This window comes from Spermophilus citellus (genome assembly GCF_964194105.1).
Source record: "Spermophilus citellus genome assembly, chromosome: 17".
Taxonomy (NCBI): domain Eukaryota; kingdom Metazoa; phylum Chordata; class Mammalia; order Rodentia; family Sciuridae; genus Spermophilus; species Spermophilus citellus.
This window is the reverse complement of record NC_138199.1, coordinates 29,185,234-29,212,276: the sequence shown is the minus strand read 5'-3', so window position 1 is coordinate 29,212,276 and position 27,043 is coordinate 29,185,234. Positions and strand designations below refer to the sequence as shown.

Sequence of the window (27,043 nt, the reverse complement as noted above, 5' to 3'; positions counted from 1 at the left end):
GAATTTCTTTTAAAAAGGATTTTAAAAGATACTTGAAAACTTAATGTATATTCTTTTATTATGTTTAAAATGTTTTCATTTAAAAATGATGTTTTCTGTGTGTTCTATTACGATACTGCCTTTGTATCAGAATTTTAAGCATAACACTTTTCCTAAGAATTAACATGAAATTTGCGTTTGTCATAGGGATCTTGCCTGCTTAAAGGCTGTCCTCAGTCTAAAGATCCAGCTTATGAGCAGTCTTTAGGTGGTTACTAAGAAAGTATATGTAAGTTGTAGAAATTGCTGGTCTGGTGTTGTCCTACATCTCCACTTTCTTAATTGTTTATGTGATAATATTTCACTGCGCTGATAATCTATATAATTCCTTGTTCTACTGTTCACAAATTTGAGAACTTTAGGGCTCGAAAGTTTATGTTTGGGTCAAAGCTTGCAGTTAAATTGGGAGGTTTAAATGATATCCTGTTGAGACCTGCTATGATGTGTGCGTGAATGTGTGCGTGTTTGCGTGTGAGGGGACAGGGAGGGGACCTTTGTAAATAACAAGAGTTCTGCTTGGTCCTGCCCAGCAACATTTTTCACACCTTGGGGCTGGTAGAACTTTTTCTTTTCTCGCTCTTTCCATTAGATGGCGGTAGATACCAAAGAAATAACTTTAAAAGCACTGGAGGGCTGATAGTTTATTATTTGTGTGTGTGTGTGTGTGTGTGTGTGTGTGTGTGTGTGTGTGTGTGTTTCCTTTTGCTGTCACACCAAAGCCCTCTTTGGCGGGTGGGCATGGAATACATTTTTGTCATGTTTGTGGGTAGAGGTGGTTGGGAGCCTGGGAGACTTTATTAAACAGACCACCTGTTTAATAAAGTTTCACCCTAAAGATCAGTAGAGGGAGGTGACCAAGGGGTGGAAGATGGGCCGGAGGGGGAAAGTGGAGGGGAGTTATATTGGCCAATTTGTTATATTGTGTAATGTGTGCATGTACAAATATGCGACAACATATCCCATTAGTATGTGCCACTATAATGAACCAATTTAAAAAGTGGTGAGAAAAACTTTCTCCTTAAACATCCGTGAACATTTGCCATTTGAGGAAAAAATTCCTTAGAATGTTTCTCAGCCATCAACAGACTTTATATAAGTTTTGAAGCCAATCAGGAGAGCTGCCAACATTGATTTAGAGATGCTGCGATCGGCATCTGTTGCATGTTTGTGGAGATGGAAGAGAGCCTTTCGCTGATGGGACATGGTCTCACCGACCTGTGAACTGAAATCCCACACTACGACTTGCAATCAATTCACTAGTATTTATGAATTCTTTTTCTTGTGTGCCTCGTACTTCACAGGCGCACAAGAAATAGAAGACATGGTGTCCTCTAGTCCAGTTATAATAGAAAATACAAAATATACACAGAGAAATAACTGCCGAGCAAGACTTAGCCTGATAAAGTGATATTGTGTGGCAAAGACACTAAATCCTTTAAGTTTTATGAGAGGTTAGTGGGTCCTAAGTGCCCTTAGGGTTAAGCTTTGTGTGGGGAGAAAGGAGAAGGAGGTGGAGGAACAAGGAGTGGGTACAGAACAGGGTGACGGGGAGGGAGACACCTTTGGAGAAGTCTGGAGAGAACTTAGAATTGGGAGGGAAGAGGATATACCGGCAAAAGTGCGGCCAAGTCCAGTTCGACATTGGTTTGCAGCCTCAGAAAGCTCCGGCTCAGCAGACCCTTCTCCTGTCTTCACTTAGGCCCAAGGCATTGAGGTCACGGTGGAGCGTTTCGGGTCAGATTTCTTTGGTCACGCGCTGTAAGCCCGCGACCTCTTGCTGGGGCGCCGGGGCGCCAGCTGCTGGGGACCAGCCTGGGTAGACTGCACCTAGTGTGCCCGGCAGCCTGGGTCAGCCACGGAGGGGGCGTGGCGAGCGTGGGCTGGAGGGGCGTGGCGTGGGCGGACCGGTGGGCGGAGCTCTCCTCATCCGCGCCCGCCGCCTTTGCCACCGCCTCCGCCCGCCCGCCGCGCGGACCGAGGGAGCCGGGTAGCAGCAGTCTACCCGCCCGCCGCCCGCGTGCTGGGGCTGCGGTGGGCCAGGATGTCGGGCTTCCTGGAAGAACTGCTTGGCGAGAAGCTGGTGACCGGCGGCGGCGAGGAGGTGGACGTGCACTCGCTTGGCGCCCGCGGCATCTCCCTTCTCGGGCTCTACTTCGGCTGTAGCCTGAGCGCCCCCTGCGCGCAGCTCAGCGCCAGCCTGGCCGCCTTCTACGGCCGCCTGCGGGGGGACGCGGCGGCCGGGCCAGGGGCCGGGGCTGGGCCGGGGCCGGGGGCCGGAGCGGCCGCGGAACCCGAACCGCGGCGCCGCCTGGAGATCGTCTTCGTGTCTTCGGACCAGGACCAGAGGCAGTGGCAAGACTTCGTGCGGGACATGCCGTGGTTGGCGCTGCCCTACAAGGAGAAGCACAGGAAGGTGAGCGGCGCGGGCCTGTTGGCGCCCCCGGCCTCGAAGCCCCCGCGCTCCCGGGAGCCCGGTCCTCGCCGCCCCTACTCTGCTGTCCCCTTGCCCTCCTTCTCCATCTTGGCACGCACCTCCTCTCTTATCCCTATCTGAGCTCGCACCCCGATCCTAGGTTGGGGCGCTGGCGGCAACTCCTAGGTGCCAGTGTCAGGCTGCTCCCGCGATGGGAAGTTTTGACACCCCTTAGCCCCCTGGACCCTGGCTTAAACTGTGACCGCTTCTCACACTTGGGAGTCTCGCGAAAGGGTGATTATTCTCTAGGGTCGCTACCCAGTGACCTCCCCTCACCTCTTTCTATTAGTGCAGGGAGGGGGCCTTCCCCCAACCACTTAACTCCTGGTGGATACCTGTAATGGGTTGGGGAGAGCGCTAGCCCCCTACCCATAATGCCCAAACCAGGAAGTTTCCTTTCTATTCCAGAGAAACCTGCCTTCCTGGGGCCCCCTCCCAAAGCACTAGGGACCTGGAGGCCGATTCTGGGGTCAGGCCACTGATCGCCCCAGGGAGACGGCCACTAACCGTGGTTTGGGGTGAGAAGGGAGCTTTCTTGTCTTGGCTTTTCCCTACTTTTCCCCCTTTCCCGGGGCTGAATTAGTGGCCTCCGGGGAGCTTTTCATTGTCTGGCTGTCCAGCTATCTCCAGGCCCAGGAGCAGTCCCGTCCTTGCAGATCCCTTAGTTTCTTGGTGGGCCACTGTTGTTTTGGCTACTTGGAATTAAATGAAGAACTGATCCCATAGATGCAGCTTGACTGGGATAACTAGGATTCCAGGAGATACATACTTTGCTGTCAACTTCTCTTTCCTCCCAGTTTGCTGTTGGAATTAGTTTGGGTTCCTGTGTGTATCTGTTGGATGAAGATGTCCATTTCAATAAAACAAATTCAGGACATTTTGTAATGAATGGTAACAGAAAAAGTTTTGGAGTGCTCTTGCTTAATTAGTGTGTCTGATGCAGAAGGATTCCAACTCCTTCCCTTTCTGAGGAGAATCTCAGTTTATGGGGTGGACAGGAGGGAGACTATTTTGGGGCGTTTAGTTTCCTCTAGGGAGGATGGTAACGCATGCCATGTGTTTCTTTTATGTGTGTACAGAATCTTGTTGAGAAGCATGATTTAGATTTAGTGAGAGCAAAAGGCTTGTACTGTGACCCCAAATGTCTCGAGTAAATCTTCCATCCCAAAGCAGTGTTAAGGTACAGACTTGAGATTTAAAGTATGAAATACAGTTTAACAAATGCAGTTTGCAAATTTAACATTGGAAAAACATGGGTTCACTAACCACAGAGAAGCAAGACTTCGCATTTTTGACCACTTTTTAGGTTATTTTGCCCATATTTGATTTATATGCTTGATAGGGTGTGAATATGCATGGCTAGTACTTTTTGCTTCAAAATATGAGAATCCTTTGTTTTCTTTGGTTGTGTATATGACTGTTTTGGGGAGAAATAATGCTCAGAAAGTGATTTATCAAAAAATACTTTTATTGTTCTAGCAAGTTTCTGTTGTAGACTGAAGTCTGTTTAAAATAATATCCTCATTGGGGAATATAAATGATTTCTGGCTTTTGAATACAAACAAGGAATGGTAAATGTTACATAGCTAGGTCTATTGTTATGTTTTTTACAAAAGGGAAAATAAAATTGTTGGATAGTAAAAATATGGAATACATTGAGATGTTTTGGAAATCTTAAAGCTCCCCCCCCAAAAAAATGGGCATATTTGATATGACATAGGCCATGTTTGATTCTCTCTACCCTAGCTGCTAGTCCCTTTTAGGGGGGGGGGGGGAGAAGGTTCTGTGGCTCTAGCCTGGACCTGCTGAATTTCATCAGGATGAAGCATCTGGAGAACATGGAGATCCCGTTTGAAAATATAGTTTATAGTGTGGAGGTACCTAAACTGTGATGTGTTAGCATCTTAAATTTTTTATTTAAAGATTTTTGTTTGTTTGTTTAGCTGGGGATCAAACCTGGGAGTCTTGTATGTGCTAAATATGTGTTCTACCACTGAGCTATATTTCTCACCCCCCTAAATTTATTTTTTTCTCAGAGTTTTTCTGACTCATATCCTAGAATTTACTTTGTTGTTCAAAACCCAGACTAGTTTTCAAGGAGGTAGTTTCTGCCTCTGGATATTGGTGAATAGGCAGCTCAAGATCCGATCCCAGAAACATTCTTATTCGTAGTGATGTATACCAGGTAAAAAGGCTCCAGCTGTGTTTCTTATGAAAAACATACTCTTGGAAATTGCAAAAGCTGTGTATTCACTTTGAAAGGAATTATTTTTCTTCCTTGAAACCAAAGAGATGTAAAACGAATTCCTCTTTTGTAACTGAGTTTTTGTCTCTCTTGTTTAAAATGGGGTGCATAGAAATCCGTGAGTTTGTGATGCTAATTTCACCCTAAGAGCAGTGAAAAGCCAGGGCACCCCCAGTTCAGGGCACTGGGTAGGTGAACACTTAACTTTTTTTTTGATGGGCTCTGTTCATGCTATTTCACCAACCATAAAAATAGCTTTAAAGAAGGGAATTTTCTTTTACAGTGAAGGGAACCAAAGTTACAGATTACATTTTTTTTAAAGTTCTCATTAACATTTGCTCTTTAAAACCATTTGTGTACTTCTTCCCATTGGGATAACAAAGGATATGGTTCTAATTAGTTATTGGCTGGCATTTCTCTAAAGAAAATTGAAAAATTATGGTGGGGAAAGAAAATGCTGTGTGGTATTTCTTTTTTTCTTCTTTTATTAATTTCTCCTTTATATAGTAAGAAAGTCTGGGGATGACCATATATGTTCAGCCTGCATCTTCTCTGGCTCCTCTCACCTTCATTGAAGCTATGAGAAACCACTAAGTAAAGGGATTCCAGCATCCTTCTCTTTTTCTCTCTTTTAAAAATTCTTTATGGAAGGTTGTCCTGTTTCTGCTTGTTTTAATGGTAGGTACAAAAGTAATTAAAGCTTCTTTTTTTTTCTTTTTGGCTTCCACAACACACACATTATTATATAGCTGTATAGAAATTGTAATTAGATGATAATAGAACTTTGAGTGCATTTATAAGACCAGTTTTGTCACGAAACCTATAATCCTGAAGTAAGGCAGTTAGTCTTGTTTTAATAAGTAGGTTGGTGGATGTTTTTGAGATTTCTAAAGAGAGAGAGAGTGACGAATAGTTGGAAAAGGGTGAAGATTTGGACTTTGAGGATTGGATCTGTCCCTTTAGATGAGTTTAACTTACTCAGTTGTCAAAACTGGAGGATCTGTCTCCAAGATCCACTTCAGAGTCAGAAGAAAGCACTGCTTTTCATTTTAAAGCCACAGGACCTGGCTTTGCCTGGGCTGGGTGCCTGATGGAAAACATTTGGTCATTGTGGGTGCATGACATGAAAGGGAGTAGACAGTGACTTCCCTCCCAACAGGTTATTTGGCTCTGGCTTGGTCCCAGAACTTTCTGCATGGCAGAAAGGGAAGAGGAAGTTGGGGTGGGAGATTAGCTGAGTCAGGGGGCATCCTAGCCTACCTGCTTTGGCCAGGGGAAATGGAGCCATCCTCCAGCTGCTCTATATTGGGCTGCTGCTCTAACTGCTCATGATGGTTCTTTGGTTCGGATTAAAAAAGAGGCGTGGCTTAGAATTCACCTGAATCCTTTTGGGTCTTTGGGTGGATGGGATCTTGTGCCAGCTCAGATAGTCTATAGTTTCATCTCTTCTACTTGTTCTCAAATCCAAATACTGTAGTCAATAAAAGAACAGGGACGGGTCACCTTATCTTTTCTTATTCTCATCCCCTGCCCCCCCCCCCCCCCAGTGCTGGGAATTGAATCCAGGACCTCATGCATGCTAGGTAAGCGCTCTACCACTGAGCCACATCCCCAGCCCTCCTCTTCACTTTTAAGATGGTAAAAAAGATACAGCTTTTGAAACTAGGGTTTTTTGCCTTCCTAATAAAGACCCTGGACCAGCCAGGATAGGTGTCCACTGGTGACTGTGTTTCTAGGATGTTGGTCAGTTTAATAAAAGACAACAGTCCAATTAAATTAATAAGAGCAATGTTCCTTGAGAGGCTTTTTCCTTGTTCCATTATTTAATCTTACTTTTTTTTTTCTGTATGATGAAGCAGTCTACTAGCTACAAATGTAGATTCTTTTATCCTTCTGCCTGAGTTCAGATGTTGGCTCCTTTTTTTTTTTTTTTTTTTGGTTCCAGGATTGAACCCAGGGGTGCTTAACTACTGAGCCACATCCCTAGCCCACTTCATTATTTATTTATATTATTAATTTTTAAAAAATTAGTTGTAGATGGACACACTACTTTTATTTTATTTATTTATTTTTATGTGGTGCTGAGGATCAAACCCAGGGTCTCACACATGCTAGGCAAGAGTGAGAGCTACACACTTACAAATGAGCTACAGCCCCAGCCCTCATTTTTTGAGACAGGGTCTCACCAAGTTGCTTACGGCCTTGCTAAGTTGCTGTGGCTGGCTTTGAACTTGCAATCCTCCTGTCTCAGCCTCCCAAGACCCTGGGATTACAGGTGTGTACCACCATGACTGGCTGGCTCTGCTTTATATTGACTGTGGGTATTTGTGCCCACATAGGTTACTTACCTGTAGAATGGAAATAATAATAGTATCACCTGCCTTACAGGATTGTTGTGTAGAATATATAAGATAATATACCCTTGCTTGGCAAATAGTAAGTGCTCAGTAAATGCTATTTATTATTAGTTAGTAACTGATCTTCAAATTTAGTAATTCATTTCATAGCTTGAGCCTTTGGAATGCATCACATCACAGAAATTGCAAAACTTACCAGGTGTATGTGTGTGTATATTTTTTCTTTCTTTTTGTCTTTTTTTTTTTTAACTTTTTCAAATCAATGACTTACAAGCATGCAAGGGGATATGGTGAAGGTGTTGAAAGAATTGCCCTACAAGACATTGTAATTGAGGAGAAAGACCTCAGAGAATGAAATACCAAAAGCAAATGAATAGACAATAATACTGTGTTTTAAAGTTGTGGGAGATTACTGATAGGTACTGAGCTCCATATTTATATTTGCCAGTCAAACTGTAGACTTCTTGGGAGGCTGAGGCAGGAGGATCATGAGTTTGAGGCCAGTCTCTGCAACTCTGGATTGCTAATCACTGAAGCCTTGGTATGATAATGGGTAGCAACTTAAAAACCATCAAGCACCCTTCTTGAGAGAAATTATGTACTTGGTGATTATTTTGTGGTTTCCCAAAGCCATTAGGCCTGTCTCCTGCTGACTCTTGTTGCTCAAATCTGGGCAGTGTGGAGGTTGAAGGATTTCTGTTTTTTCAACATGGGAAATGGAGGAGCCTGCTTTGGAGCAATAGAAATGCCACGCCTCATGGAGCCACCTGCCTTCTCAGCTCTGGAATGGTGTAAGATAGGTTTTCTCAGACATGTAGCCACTGCTGGATGAGTCCTCATTTTCCAGGTAGCGGCTGTCCACAGCTCTTGCTGACTGATTTGTCTTCTGATATGGGTTGGGGTGTGAAATAGAGCACCGAGGAAGGCAGTGGGTTTTGAGGTTAGCATCATTGATTTATTTCCACCTGATTTCCTCCCAACCCTCTATTTATCACTTTTCCTTTTGGTAGAAGGCCTGGTTTAATATCTGCATCAATTGGCGGAAGGAGGCTTTGTGTTGTGTACAGCTGGGGCAGGCAATGAACAAGTCCCTTGAGGGTTTTCTTTCTTTTTTTCTTTCTTTTTTCCTAAAAGGGCTTGGGGGTTCTGGGGCTCCAGCTGCCCCTTTCTGAACTAGATTTGCCTCCTGACCGCATGATTTCATTTCAGGGGGAGAGTGGAGACTTGGCTCAGGTTGTGTTTTCTTTCTTCACAATCTGAATTCCCCGCGGTGCACAGTGTTAACCACCGGGGTGCTTAGTTTTCTGTATTTCATTAATTTGTCATTATGCTTATTCAAAGGCACTCAGAGAAAATGGCTATGAATTTAGAATCTTTTTGTGAATCCTGACTAAAAATAATGGCAAGATATAAAACAGCGGTATGAAGAGCCTCATGAAAGTCAGGATTCACAGAAAGATTCTTCTCGATTGCCCACATCCTGAAGGCACCGAGTCTGGCTAATTTGACCGCCTTCTTACTCTGAGCCCATCTGTCCATCCCTACATCGCTGCTTCAGTTCAGGTTTCCTCTGGAGCATTTCTTCCAACAGCTTTCCTGGGCTTCTGGATTTCAGTACTGACCCCCTGAAATGGCTCTTTTTCTTTCCTTCTTCTTTTTTTTAAATTGCAGATGGACATAATATTTTTGTTTATTTTTATGTGGTGCTGAGGAACAAACCCAGTGGCTCACACATGCTGGGCAAGTGCTCTACCACTAAGCCAGTACCACAGCCCCCTGAAATGGCTCTTGAGATTAGGGCTTCTCTCATGCTCTAGTTCAGGATCCATTTTTTTTTTTTTAAGTTGTAGATGGACACAGTTTCTTTATTTTATTTACTTATTTTTATGTGGTGCCAAAGATCGAACCCAGTGTTTCACGCATACTTGGCAAGTGCTCTACCGCTGAGCCACAACTCCAGCCCTTCAAGATCCATTTTTAAAAGATTTACAGTCAATTACACACTGATACATTGTCTTGCTCCACATGACTAATATGCAGCTTGAGCCACATGTGATTCCTCACTTGAGTTGACAACATACAAACTTGTCATTGTCCTGTTCAACAAAATGAGCTCATGGATCACAGGCTTGAATGTTGCTGTTTTGTTGGGCCATTGTCTTAAGCATTTCTGAGTGTCTACTCTGTTTTTTATATTTAACTTTGTCTTTTTAAAATATATATATATTTTTTAGTTGTCAATGTACTTTTATTATTTATTTATTTGTATGTGGTACTGAGGATTGAACCCAGAGCCTCACACATGCTAGGCAAGTGCTCTGCCACTGAGCCACAACCTCGCGCCCTTAACCTTGTTTTGAACTAGTGACAAATAACTCATAGATAAGCATTGGTCCTTGGACCCCATGTTAATGGAGTAGCACTGCCCTAGACTGTTTTCAGAAAGGAATGAACATTTCAGAAATATACCCCTGGACGGGGTGGAGCTCAATGTTAGAACACTTGCCCAGCAAGTGTCCTGGGTGTTGTCCCAGCACCACAAAAAAGAGGAAGGGAAGGAGGAGATGCAACTCTGACCCTGTCACTCTCCTGCTGAAGAATTCTGCTAGCCTTTGCCGTCAACTCCAGACTACCGGCCCTGACTCTTCTCCAGTCTTGTCTCTTACCTGTATTATAGAACTCCACTGGACTTTCGTTTCTGGAATATGCTGTATTCTCCCTCTTCCTCACCTGGCTGAGTGTAGAGCTCCTGATGTCTCTGCTTTAGATAACTTTCCTGTCCCTCTTGAAATTTACTTTATGTATTTATATATGTGTTTGGACTCAAGCCCAGGCCCTCGAGCATGCAATCCCTAAACTATATCTCCAGCCCCTATTTTATCTATCTATCTATCTATCTATCTATTTATTTATTTATTTTTAGGTACTGGGGTTTGAACCCAGGGGCACTGTACCACTAAGTTATAGCACCAGCCCCTTTTATTTTTTTAATTTTGAGACAGGGTCTCACTAAGTTAACTCAGGGTCTTGCTGAGTTATTGAGGCTAGCTTTGTAGTTGCAATCCTCCTGCCTCAGCCTCCCAAGTCACTGGAATAGAGTTTAAAATTTTTTCTTCATCTTTTTTGTTAGACTATAAGGTCCTTGAAATTAGAACCCAACCAAAAGAAGGGGAAGGTGATTGATGTTGAGGTGCTGAGAAATTGGTTAATGTCATAAAAATCAGGCCTGTGACTTTCAGATTGATAGCTTGAAAACACTATAATTTTAGATCATGTAAGTTAAAATGCATACTTTCGTTGTTACATAGCTTGATTTTAGTACTTAGTGTTAGAGTTGGGCCTTAATTGAACTGTGTTAATTGTACATTCTCTGTACGTGTGTTTTGTTTTTGTTTCTTAAGTGTGTAGTGTGTGTGTGTATATATATATATATAATTTATATATATAAAATATTATTTTAATATAAAATATTTATATATATATATAAATATTTTTATATATAATATATATATTTTTTTCTTTCCCTGCACACATGGAAAAATGCTCTAGCCATAACTACACCCCAGCCCTTAATGAGAATTTAAAAAAGCACTTAGATGAGCAAATAGACATCCCAACAGGGAAAGTCCCAATTGCTTCTTGTGCAACAGCATTGCCCTGTAATTCTATGTTCAAAAATAGGAAAAGGCTTGACTCTCCCTTTTGAAATACCAAGTATCTTAGTCTATTAAAATAGTCTCATCTGCAGACCTACCATTCCATGCTTTTACATTTCATAAATAGTTTGTATTTCTCTAGCATCTTTCTTCCACGAAGCTCAAAAGCCATGCATATTACCTCTCCCAGCAAGTAGCAATCAGTGGATATTAAGTGTTTTAACTTTTCAAAGTATGTTAAGAATCGGAGAATTGAAGCAAAGAAAACTGATGATCAGATCCAGGGTCACAGTGTTGGATCAAAGAACTGGCTGACCTCCCTTAAACAACTCTGTCATTTCTGTTCATGTAATTGTATCTTAAAAACGTTCACATCAAACATGCTCCCTGGAAGAGGAGGGGGCTGAGTGTTCTCTTCAATGTGGATTCACTCTGTATGGGTAGAACACTCTGAAATAAGATAGAGGTAGTTTAACTGCTGAACACATTTGCTGTTACTCAGAAGACAGGAGAGCCTGAACTTCTTTTCTGTTGCTACCTTTCCCTGGTGGTGCTTTCTAAGGGCCTTTTTAATGATTTGGCTTTTTTTAGTTCAGCCAGTGAAGTGCCCCCAACTCCCCTTCATCCTATGCAAAGCCTGCGGGTGCTTTAGTGCTTTTGTTCAGAGACAAAATTGAACTTCAGGTATCCTGCCGAGATCCTAGGACTAAATCAGTCCTCCCTTTTATGAGGTTTTCAGAAACGGCTGTTCCAACTTCCAGTGAAATCTCAAACATGTGCTTTCTGCTTTATGACAAGGAAGAAGTATAGTAATTGAAAGTTGCTCGAGTGCTGTTATTCTGGAGTGAAGCCCTGCAATGGAAACTTTTGTTCTGGGGCATCTGTGATTAAAAGCAAACGTAAATTTTCTGCGGCTTGCTGGTCATAACTCTTAGACCTGATATGCAGTACATTTTCGTATGGGCTGTACTTCAGAAAATTCTTTTTGAAAAACAACTTAAGCGTAACGTTTAGCATTCTGTCAGCTCTGTCACCGACTCCCCATGGTATTATTTTGATATAGATGCCAATTACAGGTAAATTCAAGTAATATTTCCACAGCTAATGATGCTTTTATCTTGGATTGTTAGTGGATTATCACAAAGCAGGGTGTGACAGTCTTGTTGTTCTAGGGTAGGGTTGTCTCTGTTTTCCTGGGAGAGAGTTTTATCTAGATACATTGGTTCTACAGTTCTATAGGGTTTTTTTTTTTTTTTTTCCTTTTTGTGTCAATATCCCTGGGATAAAAATCTGGATGAATTCAATCTGCTTAAAATCCAAAGACATTGCCTTTTCCCCCTTTAAACATGATCAGGTCAAGACAGTTTTCTTTTGATCGTGGTGGCTCTGGGTGCAGCTGCCTCATCTGTTACTAATTTTTCAGGGTTTCATGTGAAATTTAAAGATTGGGTGGAACAACATGCAGTAAGGAAAAGTCACAATGTGACCAGCAGAGCTCTGGTCGGGTGTGAATGGAGGCGAGTGCAGCTCTGGGCTGCAGCTCTGCAAATCATTCAGACTCATGGACCTTCGGGGAATGCTCCATTATTAGAAATGAATATTTAAAGGACATGGCCGAGTGGGTGAAAAAAGAACTTAAACACTGGATCAGGTTTTCTTAGTTTGCATCCCAGCTCACACTTTGTAGCAGTGACTTTGTGGCAAGTTACATAATTTCTGTGTCTGGTTTCTTGGTCGGGGGGGGGGGGGGGGGGGGAAATAGAGAGCAATACCCACCCACCTCATAAGGTTGTTGTTAAGGGTTAAATGAGTCAATATTGGAAAAGTGCTTAACAATGCCTGGAGCGGTGCGTGGGCATTTCATTCCACATTTTATGGTTATTCAGATTATAGGAGAGAGGAATTCTCAGCTTTCCTACGTCTTTGTACCCCTCTGCCATTCCAGGGTACCTAGTTCTTTCATCTAGCTCTATCATCGGTTTCTATTCAGTTTTTTTTTTCCTTTTTCCCTGTGGTACTGGGGATTGAACCCAGGGGTGCTCTGTTGTTGAGCTACATTCCTATCCCTTTTTATTTTTTATTTTGAGACAGGGTTTTGCTAAGTTGCTGAGGGTCTCTCTGAGTTTCTGAGGCTGGCCTTGAACTGTGATCCTCCTGTCCAGCCTCTTGAATCTGTGGGATTACAGGCGTGTGCCACCGCACCAGGCAATCTTCAGTTTGTTACTAGGATAGCTATAATGACTTGTCTGTTGTTGATTTTATGACATATCTCTATTTTTGAATATGAGTATAATTCCAGGCCATCTATTTGTGAGTCAATCAAATGCTCAATTTTTAAAATTTATATTTTTTATTTTAAAATTTTGGTGTTGGGGAAGAAACCTAGGGCCTTGCATGTGCTAAGCATGTACTTTGCTTATTTTACTGAATGGATTCTATTTCTCCTTTGAGCTGTGAATGGATAGGAGGAAAAAATATATATATTTATTTATAAATAAATATACTTAAATATACATATGTAGTTATTTATTCTGCCCTTTATTTACTTTTAAACTTCTTTTTTTTTTTTTTTTAAAGAGAGAGAGAGAGAGAGAGAATTTTATTTATTTTTTAGTTTTTTTCGGCGGACACAACATCTTTGTTGGTATGTGGCGCTGAGGATCGAACCCGGGCCGCACGCATGCCAGGCGGGCGCGCTACCGCTTGAGCCATATCTCCAGCCCCACTTTTAAACTTCTTATGGAAAACTTTAAACATCACACAGGTAGGGACAACAGGACAGCGTATCTCCTTGAACCCACACAGGTGCAATAGTTATCAGCTCATGGATCCCAAAGACAATCCGAAGACATATATCATTTCCTTTATAAACATTTCACTAAGTGACTTTTAAAAACATGCCCACAGTATCTAGCGATATCTTAAAATCAGCAAGTATCTAGTCAGTGTTATAGTTTCCCTGATTGTCTCACAGTTGTTTTTATCCCCCACAGTTGGGCTGTTTGAATTCAAAGTTTTGTTTGAATTCAGATAAGGTCTACTCATTACATTTAAGCCATTTCTTAAATCTCTTCAACTGTAGTTTCCCTTCTTTTCCTTAGTTTTTTTTTTTTGTTTTTTTTTTTTTGTTGTTGTTGTTGTTCCTGTCCATTTAAACTCTCTCTGGCTTTAGGTCTTCCTTGCTATATTTCTTTAAAATTTTTTTTCCCGTCGTTGCAGATGGACGGCATACCTTCACTTATTTCTATGTGGTGCTGAGGATTGAACCCAGCCCCTCACATGTGCCACTGAACTACAGCCCCATCCCCTCCTTGCTATACTTCTGAACTTTCCTATCCATGTTTTTCCTTTTATCTAAGTCTGTAGCTTCTTAAATCCTGGCTTGGAAAGGGTCCCAGCCTCCCATAGCTGAGAAGGATAGGCGTAGGTCATCATGAGGCCTGGGCAGCTCAGGGACAGTGGCCCATCCCCATCTGTCTACTCTGCTTGTGTATCTGGGTCCTGACCTCTAGCAGGCTGCTCTTCATTGTGACACGAAGGCCACCAGCAGTCTAGGTCTACTTTGCATCTTCTGAGATCCCCAGCAGGAAGAGGCCAGCTTACTCACTTTCCCATCCAGCACTGACTGCTATGGCCAGGATGTGTAAAAGCCCAATTGACCTTGCCTGAGTGACATCTGTACCTGTGTCCCCAGAGGGTGGAATCTCAAGCCAGGGGACCAAACCTCAAGAAGGGGGGAACATCAGGGGAAACCTCTGTGTTCTCAGAGGAAATGTGCCCTGGAGATGACTGTCTGTTCTGTTCTGGAGTGTTTCTAGTGACCACTTACACTATCTACTGAGGAAGTCCATCCTTACATCAGCCATCCTCCTCAGGGGACCTCCTTGTCTTCAGAGAACCACAAGCAACTCTTCTGTCTCTCAAATGTGAAATTCCAGGCTGGGGTGTAGCTCAGTGACAGAGCACTTAAAGCCCTAGGTTCAATCCCTTGTGCCACAAAAACAAAACTCTCTACCAAATGCAAAGTTTTTTTGGTTCTTGGACCATTTCTCATATGGCATGGGTTCACAGCCTCATCATATCTGAGCCTTCTCCAAGTTTCCCTGGGCCCTTTTGTATGTGTGTGTGTTTGTGGTGTTGGGGATTGAATCCAGAGCCTCCATGCAAGCACTGTACCATTGAGCTACACTCCAGTCTTCCTGGAACCTTTCTTAAAAGAGGAGTCCCCACACCTGTACACAGACTCTACAGTATCTGAACACAAAGTCAATCACAGAGGGTAGGCATCACCCCCTTGTTCTAGATCTTATCTATACTTAACCTTATCAGAGCCCAAGATTGCATCAGCTTTTCTTACAAGTCACTTCACACTGTGTTGTCCCATTGACCTTTTGGTCATCCAGAACTCTGAAGTCTTTTTCACCTATCATTGTCAATCATATACCTGAACAAATGAGAAGAGAGTCCAAAATCTCATCTCCCTCATTTTCAACCATTTATTTAGATTTGCTCATTTTTTGCAGTATGTTGAAATCATTTTGTAGGCTGAGGTGGCCATAACAATAATTAGAGCCCTTTGCTAGCTTTGAATTATGTATGATCCCTTTCAGACCTTTATTCACACAGTGTATTTATATATATATATATATATATTGGGCTGGGTTTGTGGCTCAGCGGTAGAGTGCTTGCCTAGCATGTGTGAGGCCCTGGGTTCGATCCTCAGCACCACATAAAATAAAGACATTAAAAAAAAAAAATATATATATATATATATAGAGAGAGAGAGAGAGAGAGAGAGAGATGGGATCATGGCACAGTACTAAGGACTTCCAGGTTAATCACAGTTCGTTAATCATTTGTTTAACCAACCTGAAATCCAGCCAGTTCCATATCTGCCTAATTGTGTTACTGTCTAACCTACGCTTATCCATTTAGCTAACATATTTATCGTAAACGAGCTTAAGACATAGCTTGCTGTAACTTAGATATTTACTCTTTTCCTCTCTGGGAAAGACCATCTGAAATGATTTTATTTAGTAAAATCCAGGCTTGCTCCTAATGGATCCTTTTTGTGTGTGGTTAAGAACCGTACACTGTAGGATCTGTTTAAGGGTTGAAGTCAAGTCCAGCTGTAGTTTGCAGAATCTCTTCCATTTTGCTGTTTTGAAAATCAGTATACCTTCCATCTGCTGGTTGCAGGTCATGAAATCACAGACAATGACTAGGTGATCTTTTTTTAAAAATATTTAAAAAAAAATTTTAGTTGTAGGTGGACACAATATCTTTATTTCATTTTTATGTGGTGCTGAGGATCGAACCCAGTGCCTCACATGTGCTAGGTGAGTGCTCTACCACTGAGCCACAACCCCAGCCCTGGCTAGGTGATCTTAATGCCACATTTTCTCCCTCTTGATGTAATTCATACTTTAAAGGAGCAAAATTGCTGTATTGGCTGGGCATGTAGGGAGTGCATTTGTTTCCTGCAAAAGATCTTGTGGGAGTAGCCGTGTCTAGATAACGCCTGATAGCATGTAGTTGAGGGCACCCCATTGTCCAGGAGGCCCAGTTCCTTCCCTTTCTGAAGGTTGTGTGGCAATACTGACTGCCTTTTCCCTGACCCCAGCACTCCCCTTCCTTCACCAGCTCATTAAGTCCTAATAGGGCCTGAGGGAGTCTTTTTCTTAATGCCATTTCCCCCCATCACAGGCAGGATGAGGGTATTGCTGGCTAATTAATTGTGGCATTTTGTTTTAAAGTTAGTGGTAGATGCCAACTAGCTACAAAGCAGCCTAGTGCCTGGTGCTGATACATTAGTTTTTTCCCTTTTTTTGGTGGGGGGCATACCCGGAATTGAACTCAGGGGCACTTGACCTCTGAGCCACATCCCCAGCCCTATTTTGTATTTTATTTAGAGACGGGGTCTCACTGAGTTGCTTAGTGCTTTTGCTGAGGCTGGCTTTGAACTCGTGATCCCCCTGCTTCAGCCTCTCAAGCCACTGGGATTATAGGCATGAGCCTTGGTGCCCAGCTTGGTTTTTCTTGATAGTCAACTTTTTAGGACAAATCAGACCTTTTATTTTGAAACGGATTTGTTTTCTTACTGAATTGTATTTGCCTATTTAAGATTACACATCTGTTTGGCACCTAAGAATTCTGACTATTCCAATGTTAGGCCTGAGGATGAATTGGAATTAAATACCTTAAAGCACTTTCCTGGGGGGAAATCAGTTTCCTTAATTTACACAAGGTCCCTGGCTTCAACCCTTGGATCCATTGTTTGAAGCTTGTACAAATGATCTTAAGAGTAAAATACTACTTAATACTACTTGAACATACTGCCTTTCATTTGGATTTAGGAAAAGTATTAATTTGCCGAGGCTGTGGTGCAATACTCTAGTTTTGAGACACTTTCTGAAGTGCTGCTGGCCTGTGAATGCTGTTGGTGACTTTTTTCCTTAGGTCATCTGAGTGTGCTCTGCTACAGAGCCAGTAGTTCCAGGTGAATGTAGATCCTAGAACAAAAACTGATATGCCTTTATGAGGAAAGAGGGATTTGTCTGTCTCTGTGCATCCAGCACAAATTATGGCGGTCCTACTGACTATTTACATTAAAAGCCACTGTATTCCTTGACTCAGCATGTAGTTAATATGCCTTTTCCACATATTAACTTTTTTCCATTTGCAAGAGAAAGCCAACATTTTTTTAATTGTAAAAATAATCCTCTTTCCAAAGATAACTACTGTTAATACTGCTTTCCTATTCTTTCAGCAAAAAGAATGTGCATGTACTATATATGTAAATGTATGTGCTTCCATTTTTATACAAATAGATTTAGCATTTGAAAAAATATTATTTTCTAGAATGGTAGTACATTAAAAAAAATTGGGCTGGGTATGTGTCTTAGTGGTAGAGCGCTTGGCTAGCATATGCAGGACTCTGGGTTTGGTTTCTAGCAATGTGTCAGAAGGAAGGAAGGAAGGAAAGAAAGAAAGAAATGAAAGGTATGCAGGGAAGTCTCACTCCCAGTGCTGACTATAGTCAGCAACCATCGTGATCCATTTCACGTTATTTTGTAATCTACAAGCGTGTGTGTGTGTGTGTGTGTGTGTGTGTGTGTGTGTGTGTATGCGCCCCTCATACAAATGCTTTTAAATGGATCTTGCTCAGATTCTTGACTGTCCTGACAGGTTCTATATAGAGACTAAAAATATCATCTGGATAGCCCTGTAATAACTTTGTGTGATGTCTTCCTTATTAACAAACCCAACACAAAAACAGGGAAAGGAATCCCCCAAACCACCACTGTCCTTAGAAGGAAAATGACTCAGTGTGACATGTTGTGGGGGTACAATGGGCTTAAGGAGACCTTTGAAAACAGTTTCCCTGCCCTCCAAGAGGGGCCCTCCTCTAAGTCTGACATAAAGCAGTGAGAAGACAGTGTCTGTGAAATTCCTACTGCTGGGCCCTGCCACTTGGGTAAATTAAGAGGTTCATTCTCTGAGGCTGTCAGTCTTCCCTTCCAAGAGCTTTCACATTTATCCAGGGACAAAAGACTTCCCCATGCACAGGCATTTGCATTATGCCTGCCCTTTTGTGGTAGCTCTGTCAGGCAATTTGTATTTAATGTAGATTTTTGCTTAGTAAACTGTGCTGTATTTTTAGAAGTTTCACCACCCTTGAAATATAAAATTATGAAACAGATAAATTAAGAAACTCATTTTCATTATAGAAGGATCTTCATTTCATTCTCCTCCTTCCCCCGCTCCCCCCAGTGCCTTAGGAGTACATCTGTTGATTTGAGAAAAATGTGCAACTGTTAGAGAAGTATTCTTACCAGCTAGGTGTTGGTGGTACACACCTATAATCCCAGCTACTCAGGAGACTGAGGCAGGAGGTTCACAAGTTTGAGGTCAGCCTATACAACATAGTCAGACCCTATCTCAAAATAAAAATTAAAAGGGCTGGGATGAAGCTTGCCTAGCAAATAAGGTGGCCCTGGGTTCAGTCCCTAGCACTGCAAAAAAAGTGTGTGTGTGTATAAACATATATATATATATATATATATATATATATATATGTATGTATATACACACACACATATAGATATACATGTGTGTATTCACACACACACACACACACACACACACACACACACACACACATACATACTGGGGATTGAACCCAGAGGTGCTTAACCATTAAGTCACATCTCCAGCCCTTTTTATTTTTTATTTTTTTGAAACAGGGTCTTGTTAAGTTGCTTAGGGCCTAGCTAAGTTGCTTAGGCTGGCTTTGAATTTGCAGTCTTTATGCCTTAGCCTCCTGAGTTGCTGGGATTACAGGTGTGCACCATCATGCCCAATGCAAAAAAAAAAAAAAAAGTAAATATTTTTATGTTACAAACACTTTTTCCCCTTTCCCCTGAACATTCTGAATTCTCTTGTCTATAAAGTGACTGAGAAAAGTTATACTTCCTTTGGTTTCCATGTGGGCAAGTTGCTTATGAAAAATCAAAGGGTTGCTATGGGAGTGTTTATTAAATAGATACATGGATAATAGACATTGTGGAAGGTAAGCTTTTCAAAGATCCAGTGAACCTGAAATGGGGACTTGATTTCAGAATGGAAAGAAAACTGGGTGCAGTGGCGCGGGCCTGTAATTCCAGTGACTCCTAAGGTTGAGGCAAGAGGATCACAAACTCAAGGCCAGCCTCAGCAATTAAGTGAGACCCTGTAGCTCAGTGGTAGTGTGCTCTGGGTTTAATCCCCAGAACCACATCATCCCCCCCCCCAAAAAAAAAAGGGAAAAAGTATCAGTTTAGAAGTAAGAATTTTTGTTTTAAATGTGAGAAGAAAGGTGGAAATATGCCAGGTTACTTATTGTCATGTTAGGATGGTGGCATGTGTGGATGGTGGGTGTCTGATTTCCAGATGTTCTGAATACAGTCAGTTGTATAATGAAAACATCAGTGTTATGTGAAGAAAATAATTTGGCTCTTTCCTGAAAGAGCTTGCATCTTGTTTTTGGATACTTTGTCTTAGTGTAAGGTTCTCTTCCCTGTTTCGATCTGGTTAGCACATGACTAACTCACTCATCATTGCCTCATATGGAGCAAAGTCACGTGGGTGAGGAGCACCAGCTCACGGCCACTGACTTCAAGAACACTTTCTGCAAAGAATAACTTGAAAGTGACCTTTTCAGATGAGGGGCGGGTAGTCCAGTGGCTTAAGAAAGAAGGATATTCCAGATATAAATAACCATGTGGGAATGAAGGGGAAAGTTGAGAAGGAGGAACTTCATTTGATCCTGCTAAAAAGAGTAAGTATGGGATGGAGGGAGATGATGTATGTTTGAAAATCGATGAGCCCTCGAGGCCGCCCATGCCGGGTGGGAACATTTTTACTTTTTTTAGGAAGCAAAAATCCCTTTGGCAGAATCTTTAGAAAATACATTTGAGGTGATGCTGATTGGGAGGCATGATTTCATGTGGGAAGACTCTGAGAAGCAGGCAGTGGTCTGTTTGCAAGGTGAGGGTGGGCCCCTCTCTGGGGTTTGGGTTTGGAATGAGAAAGAAGGTCTGGATTCCAGACATGCCACAGGATAAGAAACAGATGCTGTTTGTACCAATGAGGCCAAACTCAAAACAAAGAATCTTATCCTGGGCCAGGTTGCAGAAACACATTTTCTATAAGCTTCCTTAGAGCATAAAGAAGATACTCTGTGTTAATGGCTTCCGTTTGGTAAGAAAAATAAAGGAAATTCTAGGAATTTTCCACCACTGTATGGTATCGGTAGAGGGGAAGCGGTGACAGGGTCTATGAAGCTCTCAAACTAGATTTCTCACTTAGTATGTGCTCATACTACAAAAACCAAGTTTGCGCTTTTCATTACTTTGTATGGGCACTGCCAAACCTCGGTCAGTCACATGTTTCCTGAGCATCTCATTTGCCTCAGGCAGTGTCAGGATGCAGAGAAATAAATGACTAAGTCCCTGCTGTCAAAGACATTTATGCTTTAACTGGGGAGGTAAGGCATGAAATGTATATATAAATTTAGAATTTCCATTGGATAATGTCCTTTGTGTTGGTTCTAGTAGAGATGGGATGGACAGCAGGAGCTGCAAGGACCTAGAGTAGAGTCCTCATGTCCCTCTACTTACTACATTTGACACCTCTTACTAATAAAATTTGGCACAAGTGCTTGTTGAAAGAATGAATGGTTTGGACAGAGGTCAGAAGGATTGGCAGAACTTGGGTGGGAAGAGGAATGGAATTCCAAGCACAAGGTTGAAAAAGTAAAAGTAAGTTGTAGATGCTTGGTTTGTTTGTGCTATCATGATAATTAACAAATGCCCTCATTGCGTAATATTGGGCAACATGGCCGTTGAGTGTTTTTTCTGTAAAGGATGTTGGGGATTAGGTAGCTTTCTTTACAGATGAGGAAACTGAGGCCCAGAAAAGAGGTGGTCACATGACTGAGCAGCTTCTAGGTTCTGGGTCTCATTATTGCCGGCTCAGTGGTATTTCCTGACATTCTTCCTGGTAGCCCTTTAAAAAAAAGTCCAACTAGTATCTGTAAGTCATTGCCAAATTTTGCTTGTAGAGAAAGGAGATAAGCATTCTGAAAAGAGGGAAATGCAGCAGTCCTATTTTTCCCACGTGAGTTTATATATCCTGGCCTCTAGAAAGTGGGACGCTTTCCCTGTCCCAGGAGCCTGATCCTGAGAGTGGAGCCATTTTCCTGTGGAAGGGCTGGGGTCAGGCCCGGGACGTGGGTCAGACCTCCTATGTGGAAAGCCTCAAGTGGCTGTAACTAATGCTGAAAAAACAAACATGTTCCCCGACTGGACAACAGCACAGAGCTCTTAAGGAGGGGATTACCATGGCCAAAGTATGTGCAATGTAAAGAAAGGAATGTAAAAAGAGCCAGGTGCTTCAGTGTGTGGGTCTAGGCTGATGGGAGCTTAAGTGTCAGAAATTCCATTCGGATGACTTGTATTTTTTCCTGTTGGGCCATCGAGGAAGGGAGAAGAGGCCTGTTATCCTGTGGCCTATCCAGGCAGTTAGCGCCCTTCCGTGTTGTGTTGAGGGATAGCTGTGACCTGAGTGGGACCTTGGCACTCTCTTCAGGGGCCTGGAGTCATGGGAATTTGCCTGTTGCTTTGAGGAGATCGTTCCAATCCAAGCAAGAAGATAAATGCCGGAGTAGGAGAAAAACAAAAACTTGGACACATACTTGGCCTGAGCCTTGAGCATTGGAAAATGGGCTACTGGGTCACACCTGTGACTTTACTACAGGGAGAATTTAGATGTTCTGAAACCTAGGCGTGGGAGTCAATTCTAAAGCCAGTTCTCTTCATGAATCATCTTGATGTAGTTTTATATATTTTCTGAAACCCAGCATAGATCTCCTTGGAGTGGTGATTTTCAGTATGCCAAACAAAGAGGAAATGTATCAGGGAGTCACGCATACCCATGTGCAAGCATGGTCACCTCCCTTCAGGTGACTGTGCAGGCACAGCCATATCTGTCCCTCCACATGATCAGCTGTGGTTACTGTTGCCTCCCACCTCTTTGGGTTCTTTAAAGGGGTCACCAGAGAATTATGAATTCTCTGTGGACTAATAATTACAACTTATTGTAGTCTAAACTCAATAGAGGTTAATAAGATTGTGTTTAGCTGGCAAGTTGATGGATTTACTGCTGGGTGGGAATGAAATTATATAAAGGTTGATTCCTTTCTCACATTTGTTAGAGATGATACTGAGGGAGTGGAGAGGTGTGTTGCACCTGAAATAATTTGTCCTGCTTACAGTGGTGATGGTGGAATCCTGTTCCTTCATTTAGCCTTCAGGGAGTCACAAGATATCTCCTGAGTCAGGGTGTTCGTACTGTCACCACTGATAACTGCTTCTGTTTGTTGAGTCCTTACTAGGTTCTGGGGATCACATTGTTCAATGCTGTTTGTGCATTATCTCATTGGATCTTCATAACAATCCACGAAGTAGGTACAGTCGTCTCCCTTATCCATAGTTTCACTTTGAAAGATTTCACTTACCCATAGTCAACTGTGGACTGAAAAATATGGAAAATTCCATAGGTGAACAGTTTTAAAATTACACACCATTCAGAGTTACACGATAAAATCTTGCTCTGTTACATTTTGCCTAGGATGTGAATCATCCCTTTGTTCAGTATTTGTACACTGTATATGCTACCTGCCCGCTAATTATTTAGTAGCCTTTTTGTTTATCATATTAATTGTTGCTCTGTCTCAGTGCTTGTGTTCAAATTAAAATAATGGTCCCAAAGTAGTAGTGACATAAAAGAGGTGCCAATGAAGGACCTATTAACTCTGGTACTATGTGGTGATACAGCAAGGTGTATGGGAAAGACATGACACATAAGGTTTGGTGCTGTCTGTGATTTCAGGCATTCTCTGGGGCTTGGAAAGTATCCCCACAGTTAAGGGGGGCTACTGTACTATTTATTGCCATCATTTTTATGTGAAGTCACTAAATTCAAAGGGTAAGTAATTGGTTTAGGGTGGTGGAGTGGGATTTTCACCCTCAGCTTCTAGCCCCCAAACCCGTCCCTCAGCCCCTCTGTGTCCCATGGTGTGCTGTTTTCTGCTGTTTTGCTCTAGGGTGGAGGGCTTTTCACACCTGGGCTTCCAGGCAGGGGCCTACCTCTGGATTTTTTCCTGTTCTTTGTCAGTGGCAGATCTGGGCTCAGCATTATACCCACACTGCACCAATTTTCTTCTCCCTCCCTCTCTTTTTTTTCCTTGTGGTTTCCCATGTTACAATCCTTAAAACCAAACTACAGTTGATTGTTGTTATTCATGGTAGTTACATTCTATAAAGTTGTTGCAAACATTAAATTAGCAAGTACTGAACCATTGCTCCTAGGGGACACACTGGGTCGGGTTCCTGTGAGCCTCCGCTTGGTGTTCTCATCAACTGATCAGTACATAGCCTTGTTTTATGTGTGTTTCTGTCTAAAGACACCTTATTTTATGTGTGTGTGGTGTGTAGTTGATTCATTAACATTGAGTTGAGCTCACTGCCAACAGTACTATATTTAACTCATGCTTGAACAAAACTTAATGTAACACATTTTCTCCCTTAAGGCCTATAGTAGCCTTCTTGACTCAGGAACACTAGACAGCACTTTAGCACTGCCCTTTGGGGACATTTTAAACAGCAAAATCAAAAACAGAAAGCGAAAAATGTGACAAATGTGGCACTAAATGGACCACGAAAGGGACATGCATCGTATGAGCTGAAAGAAGGAAGAGCGTGACCTTCTCAGCCTCAGCAGGAACTAGGTTGTTGATAGACTTGGATTTTTTTTTCACTACTCTGCCCATGTCTGAGAATGACCACAAAGGCATTTTAAACACAGATTTTGGGGTGACAAGTAAATTTTAGTAAGTAGGCCAGTTCACAAATATAGGATCCATGAATGAGGAGGAGAAACTGTACCTATTTCTCTTGTTATCCTAAATGTGCAGAACTTCTGTGGTTCAATACTGCTTGGCTTTAGGGCCCCTTCCTCCCGTGGGTGACTTTATTCTCCCCTTTTCTTTAATCTTCTAGCTGTTAAAAAAAAACAGATTTGCAAAACCAAAAATACTCATTCAAATTTTACTAATCCAAGATTATGATTTTGGGGCTGGGGATGTGGCTCAGTTTGTAGAGTGCTTGCCTTGCATGCACAAAGGCCTGAGTTCAATCCCTAGCACAATAAAACATAAAATAAAAGGAATTGGGGATATAGCTCAGTGGTGGAGTATTGGCCTAGCATACACGAGACCCTGGGTTAAATTCCCAGTTCCACCAAAAAAAAAAAAAGTTTAAAAAAATTATGATTATTTACATTTTAGTGTTTACATATTATCTTTTCAGACTTTTATTCTCTACAGATTTACACCTGTTATTTGTACTCTCACGTCTTACTGACTAGTCTGATTCAGGTGTGCTCTGTAAAATGTACACCAGATAGCAAAGACATGGTATGAATACAAGAATGTAAAGTATCTGAATGATTTTTCAGTATAAATTACATGTTGAAATTATAATCTTGGGAAATATTGGGTTAAACAAAATGTAGCATTAAAACTGATTTGTCTGTCTTTATGATTTTTCAATTTTAATTTTTTGTGTGTGTATGGTTCTGGGGATTGAACCCCAGGGCTTCTTGCATGCTAGACAGGCTCTGTACCTTGGAGCTGCATCCCAGCCCTTTCAGTTTTTTAAAGTGGCTACTAAAAGAGTTTTAAATTTCATAGATTTCTGTTGAACAGCAGAGGAAAGGTGAGATGCAAAAGGCTACCCCAGGGCAGTGGGAGGTGGGAAAGGGCTATGGAGGGAGGTGAGAAGTGTTGGGATACTTGATCGACAGCTGGGTCCTAGCTTTTGGTGGGTGAGATGGAGGAAGGAGTTAATGACAGTGAGAAATGTAGCAGGTGTCGCCAACTGAGTTGGGGGGTGTTTTGGTTTGTGAGGGCAGCTAAGGCAAATAAAAGCACATTGAAATATCGAGCTGTTTAATTACTTGGATGGTGCTCTTAAGAGGTTTAGGTTTCTGCCCAAGACATCAGCAAATAGAGTTCTGAGAGGGACTAAGAGTCTCAGAGAGTGTGTGAAGACAGAAGGAGGTGGCCTTCCAGGAGAGTTCTGGGGAATCCCAGTAGGGGACTGGGGACAAGAGTGCAAAGGAACAGAGGTCAAGGAAGGTGCTTCAGAGGGGGTGAGCAATAGTGTAAACATGAACTATAAGGAAGGCTTGAAAGATCATTTGCATTGATCAATGTGAGAGAGCTAGAAGAAACATTCATTTAGCAACTTCTATATTTGACTATTGTTAATAATAACATATAACATTATACTGTGCTTACTCTGTGCCAGGCACAGCACTACAGATTTTAGACAACAGCTGCACAGGGCACCTTCTGTTATTTTTCCATTTAGCAGAGGGGAATACTGAGGTCAGGGCCTCAAAGGTCTTGCTCAGAGTCGCTTACCTGTGAGGCTCTAACCCAGAGCTGTCAGACTCCAGCCCCCAAAGTTTGACTTAAACTTTTTGGCAACTCCATACTTGCCCTGGAAGAAGTGCATAACTATCGTGAGTTTCTTGGAAAACACACACACATACACACACACACACACACACACACACACATATGAAAGAAAGGAAGAAAGAAAGAGAAAGATCTACTCTCTTTTTGGAGCATGGTGATAGATTGCAAATTGTGCAGAATTCTGCATTCCAGGGGATTGAGGTCAGTGCATGTGTGAGCTGTGTGGCACTGGCTTTTGGGGTTCAGGCTCTGGGTCCTGTGATTGTTGTAGTGGATGAATTTCTACTTCCTGGATGTCTTCTGGCTATCAAGTGAGCTGTGCCCCTTATTTTCCTGCTTCCCATCATTTCTGCCTGTGGGACCATTCCACTGAAGAGTCTCGGCCCCTAGGCCAGGGTTCCCCTTGTGCGCTGCTCCAGGCCCCTGCTGGCTCTGTGGTAAGGAATGCCGGCCCCCAGCCCAGTCCTGCCCAGGCTCATGCCTGAGGTTTTACTGCATTCGTCCACTTCCATACATGGAAGTGGGGCTTGCCAGCATCAGCCAGAGCGCCTGCAGCAGGAGGTTGCTTCCCCCACAGCTGAAAGACACCCCCTGCTTCACATTGTTAAAGCACATTGATTGGGAAAGACCTTGGCTTTAACCACACATGTCTGTGAAAGAGAACTCGAGGCATCTCAGAGAGAACAGGCGGAAAACATTTCAGTCAGTCCTGAGTGTTGTGCTCACACCACTTAGGCCAACTTTGTGTTTCAGAAAGATCTGATGATGTGAATGATAAGCTCTTAAATATTAGAATATGTAAAAAGGGGACTGGGTTGTGGCTCAGTAGTAGAGTGTTTGCATTGCATGTGTGAGGCACTGGGTTTGATCCCCAACACCACATAAAAGTAAATAAATAGAGGTTTTGTGTCAATCTACCACTAAAAAAAAGAATTTTTTTAAATAGGTAAAGAGGGTTTATATATGTGTATTAACACATATTAGCATACATAATTTTTCTCCCTGATTTGATAAAAAGAAAAGAGAATCTGAGGGGCCTAATGAAAGGGTAATATTTAGATGAGATGAAATGGTTAAAGTAGCCCAGACCCCTTGGCCTCAGGCCTCATTCTTAACAGGTGTAGGCCATGAAATTACCAAGAAGTCCCTTTTTTTGGTACTGGAGATTTAACCCATGGACTCTTCACC

General features: G+C 42.3%; 1 protein-coding gene across 2 annotated transcripts in view; it reads left to right on the top strand.

Annotated features, from left to right (window-relative positions):
* Positions 1 to 1,960: 1,960 nt before the first annotated feature.
* Positions 1,961 to 27,043, top strand: part of NXN (nucleoredoxin) — a 150,395-nt gene continuing 125,312 nt past the window's right edge. The window contains exon 1 of one of the 2 annotated variants that reach the window (XM_081272279.1): positions 1,961 to 2,452. In XM_081272279.1, coding sequence (XP_081128405.1) covers positions 2,081 to 2,452 — 372 coding nt within the window. In that variant the 5' untranslated portion in view covers positions 1,961 to 2,080. The remainder of the gene's footprint in view (positions 2,453 to 27,043) is intronic. The other variant, XM_081272278.1, reaches the window with a different exon arrangement.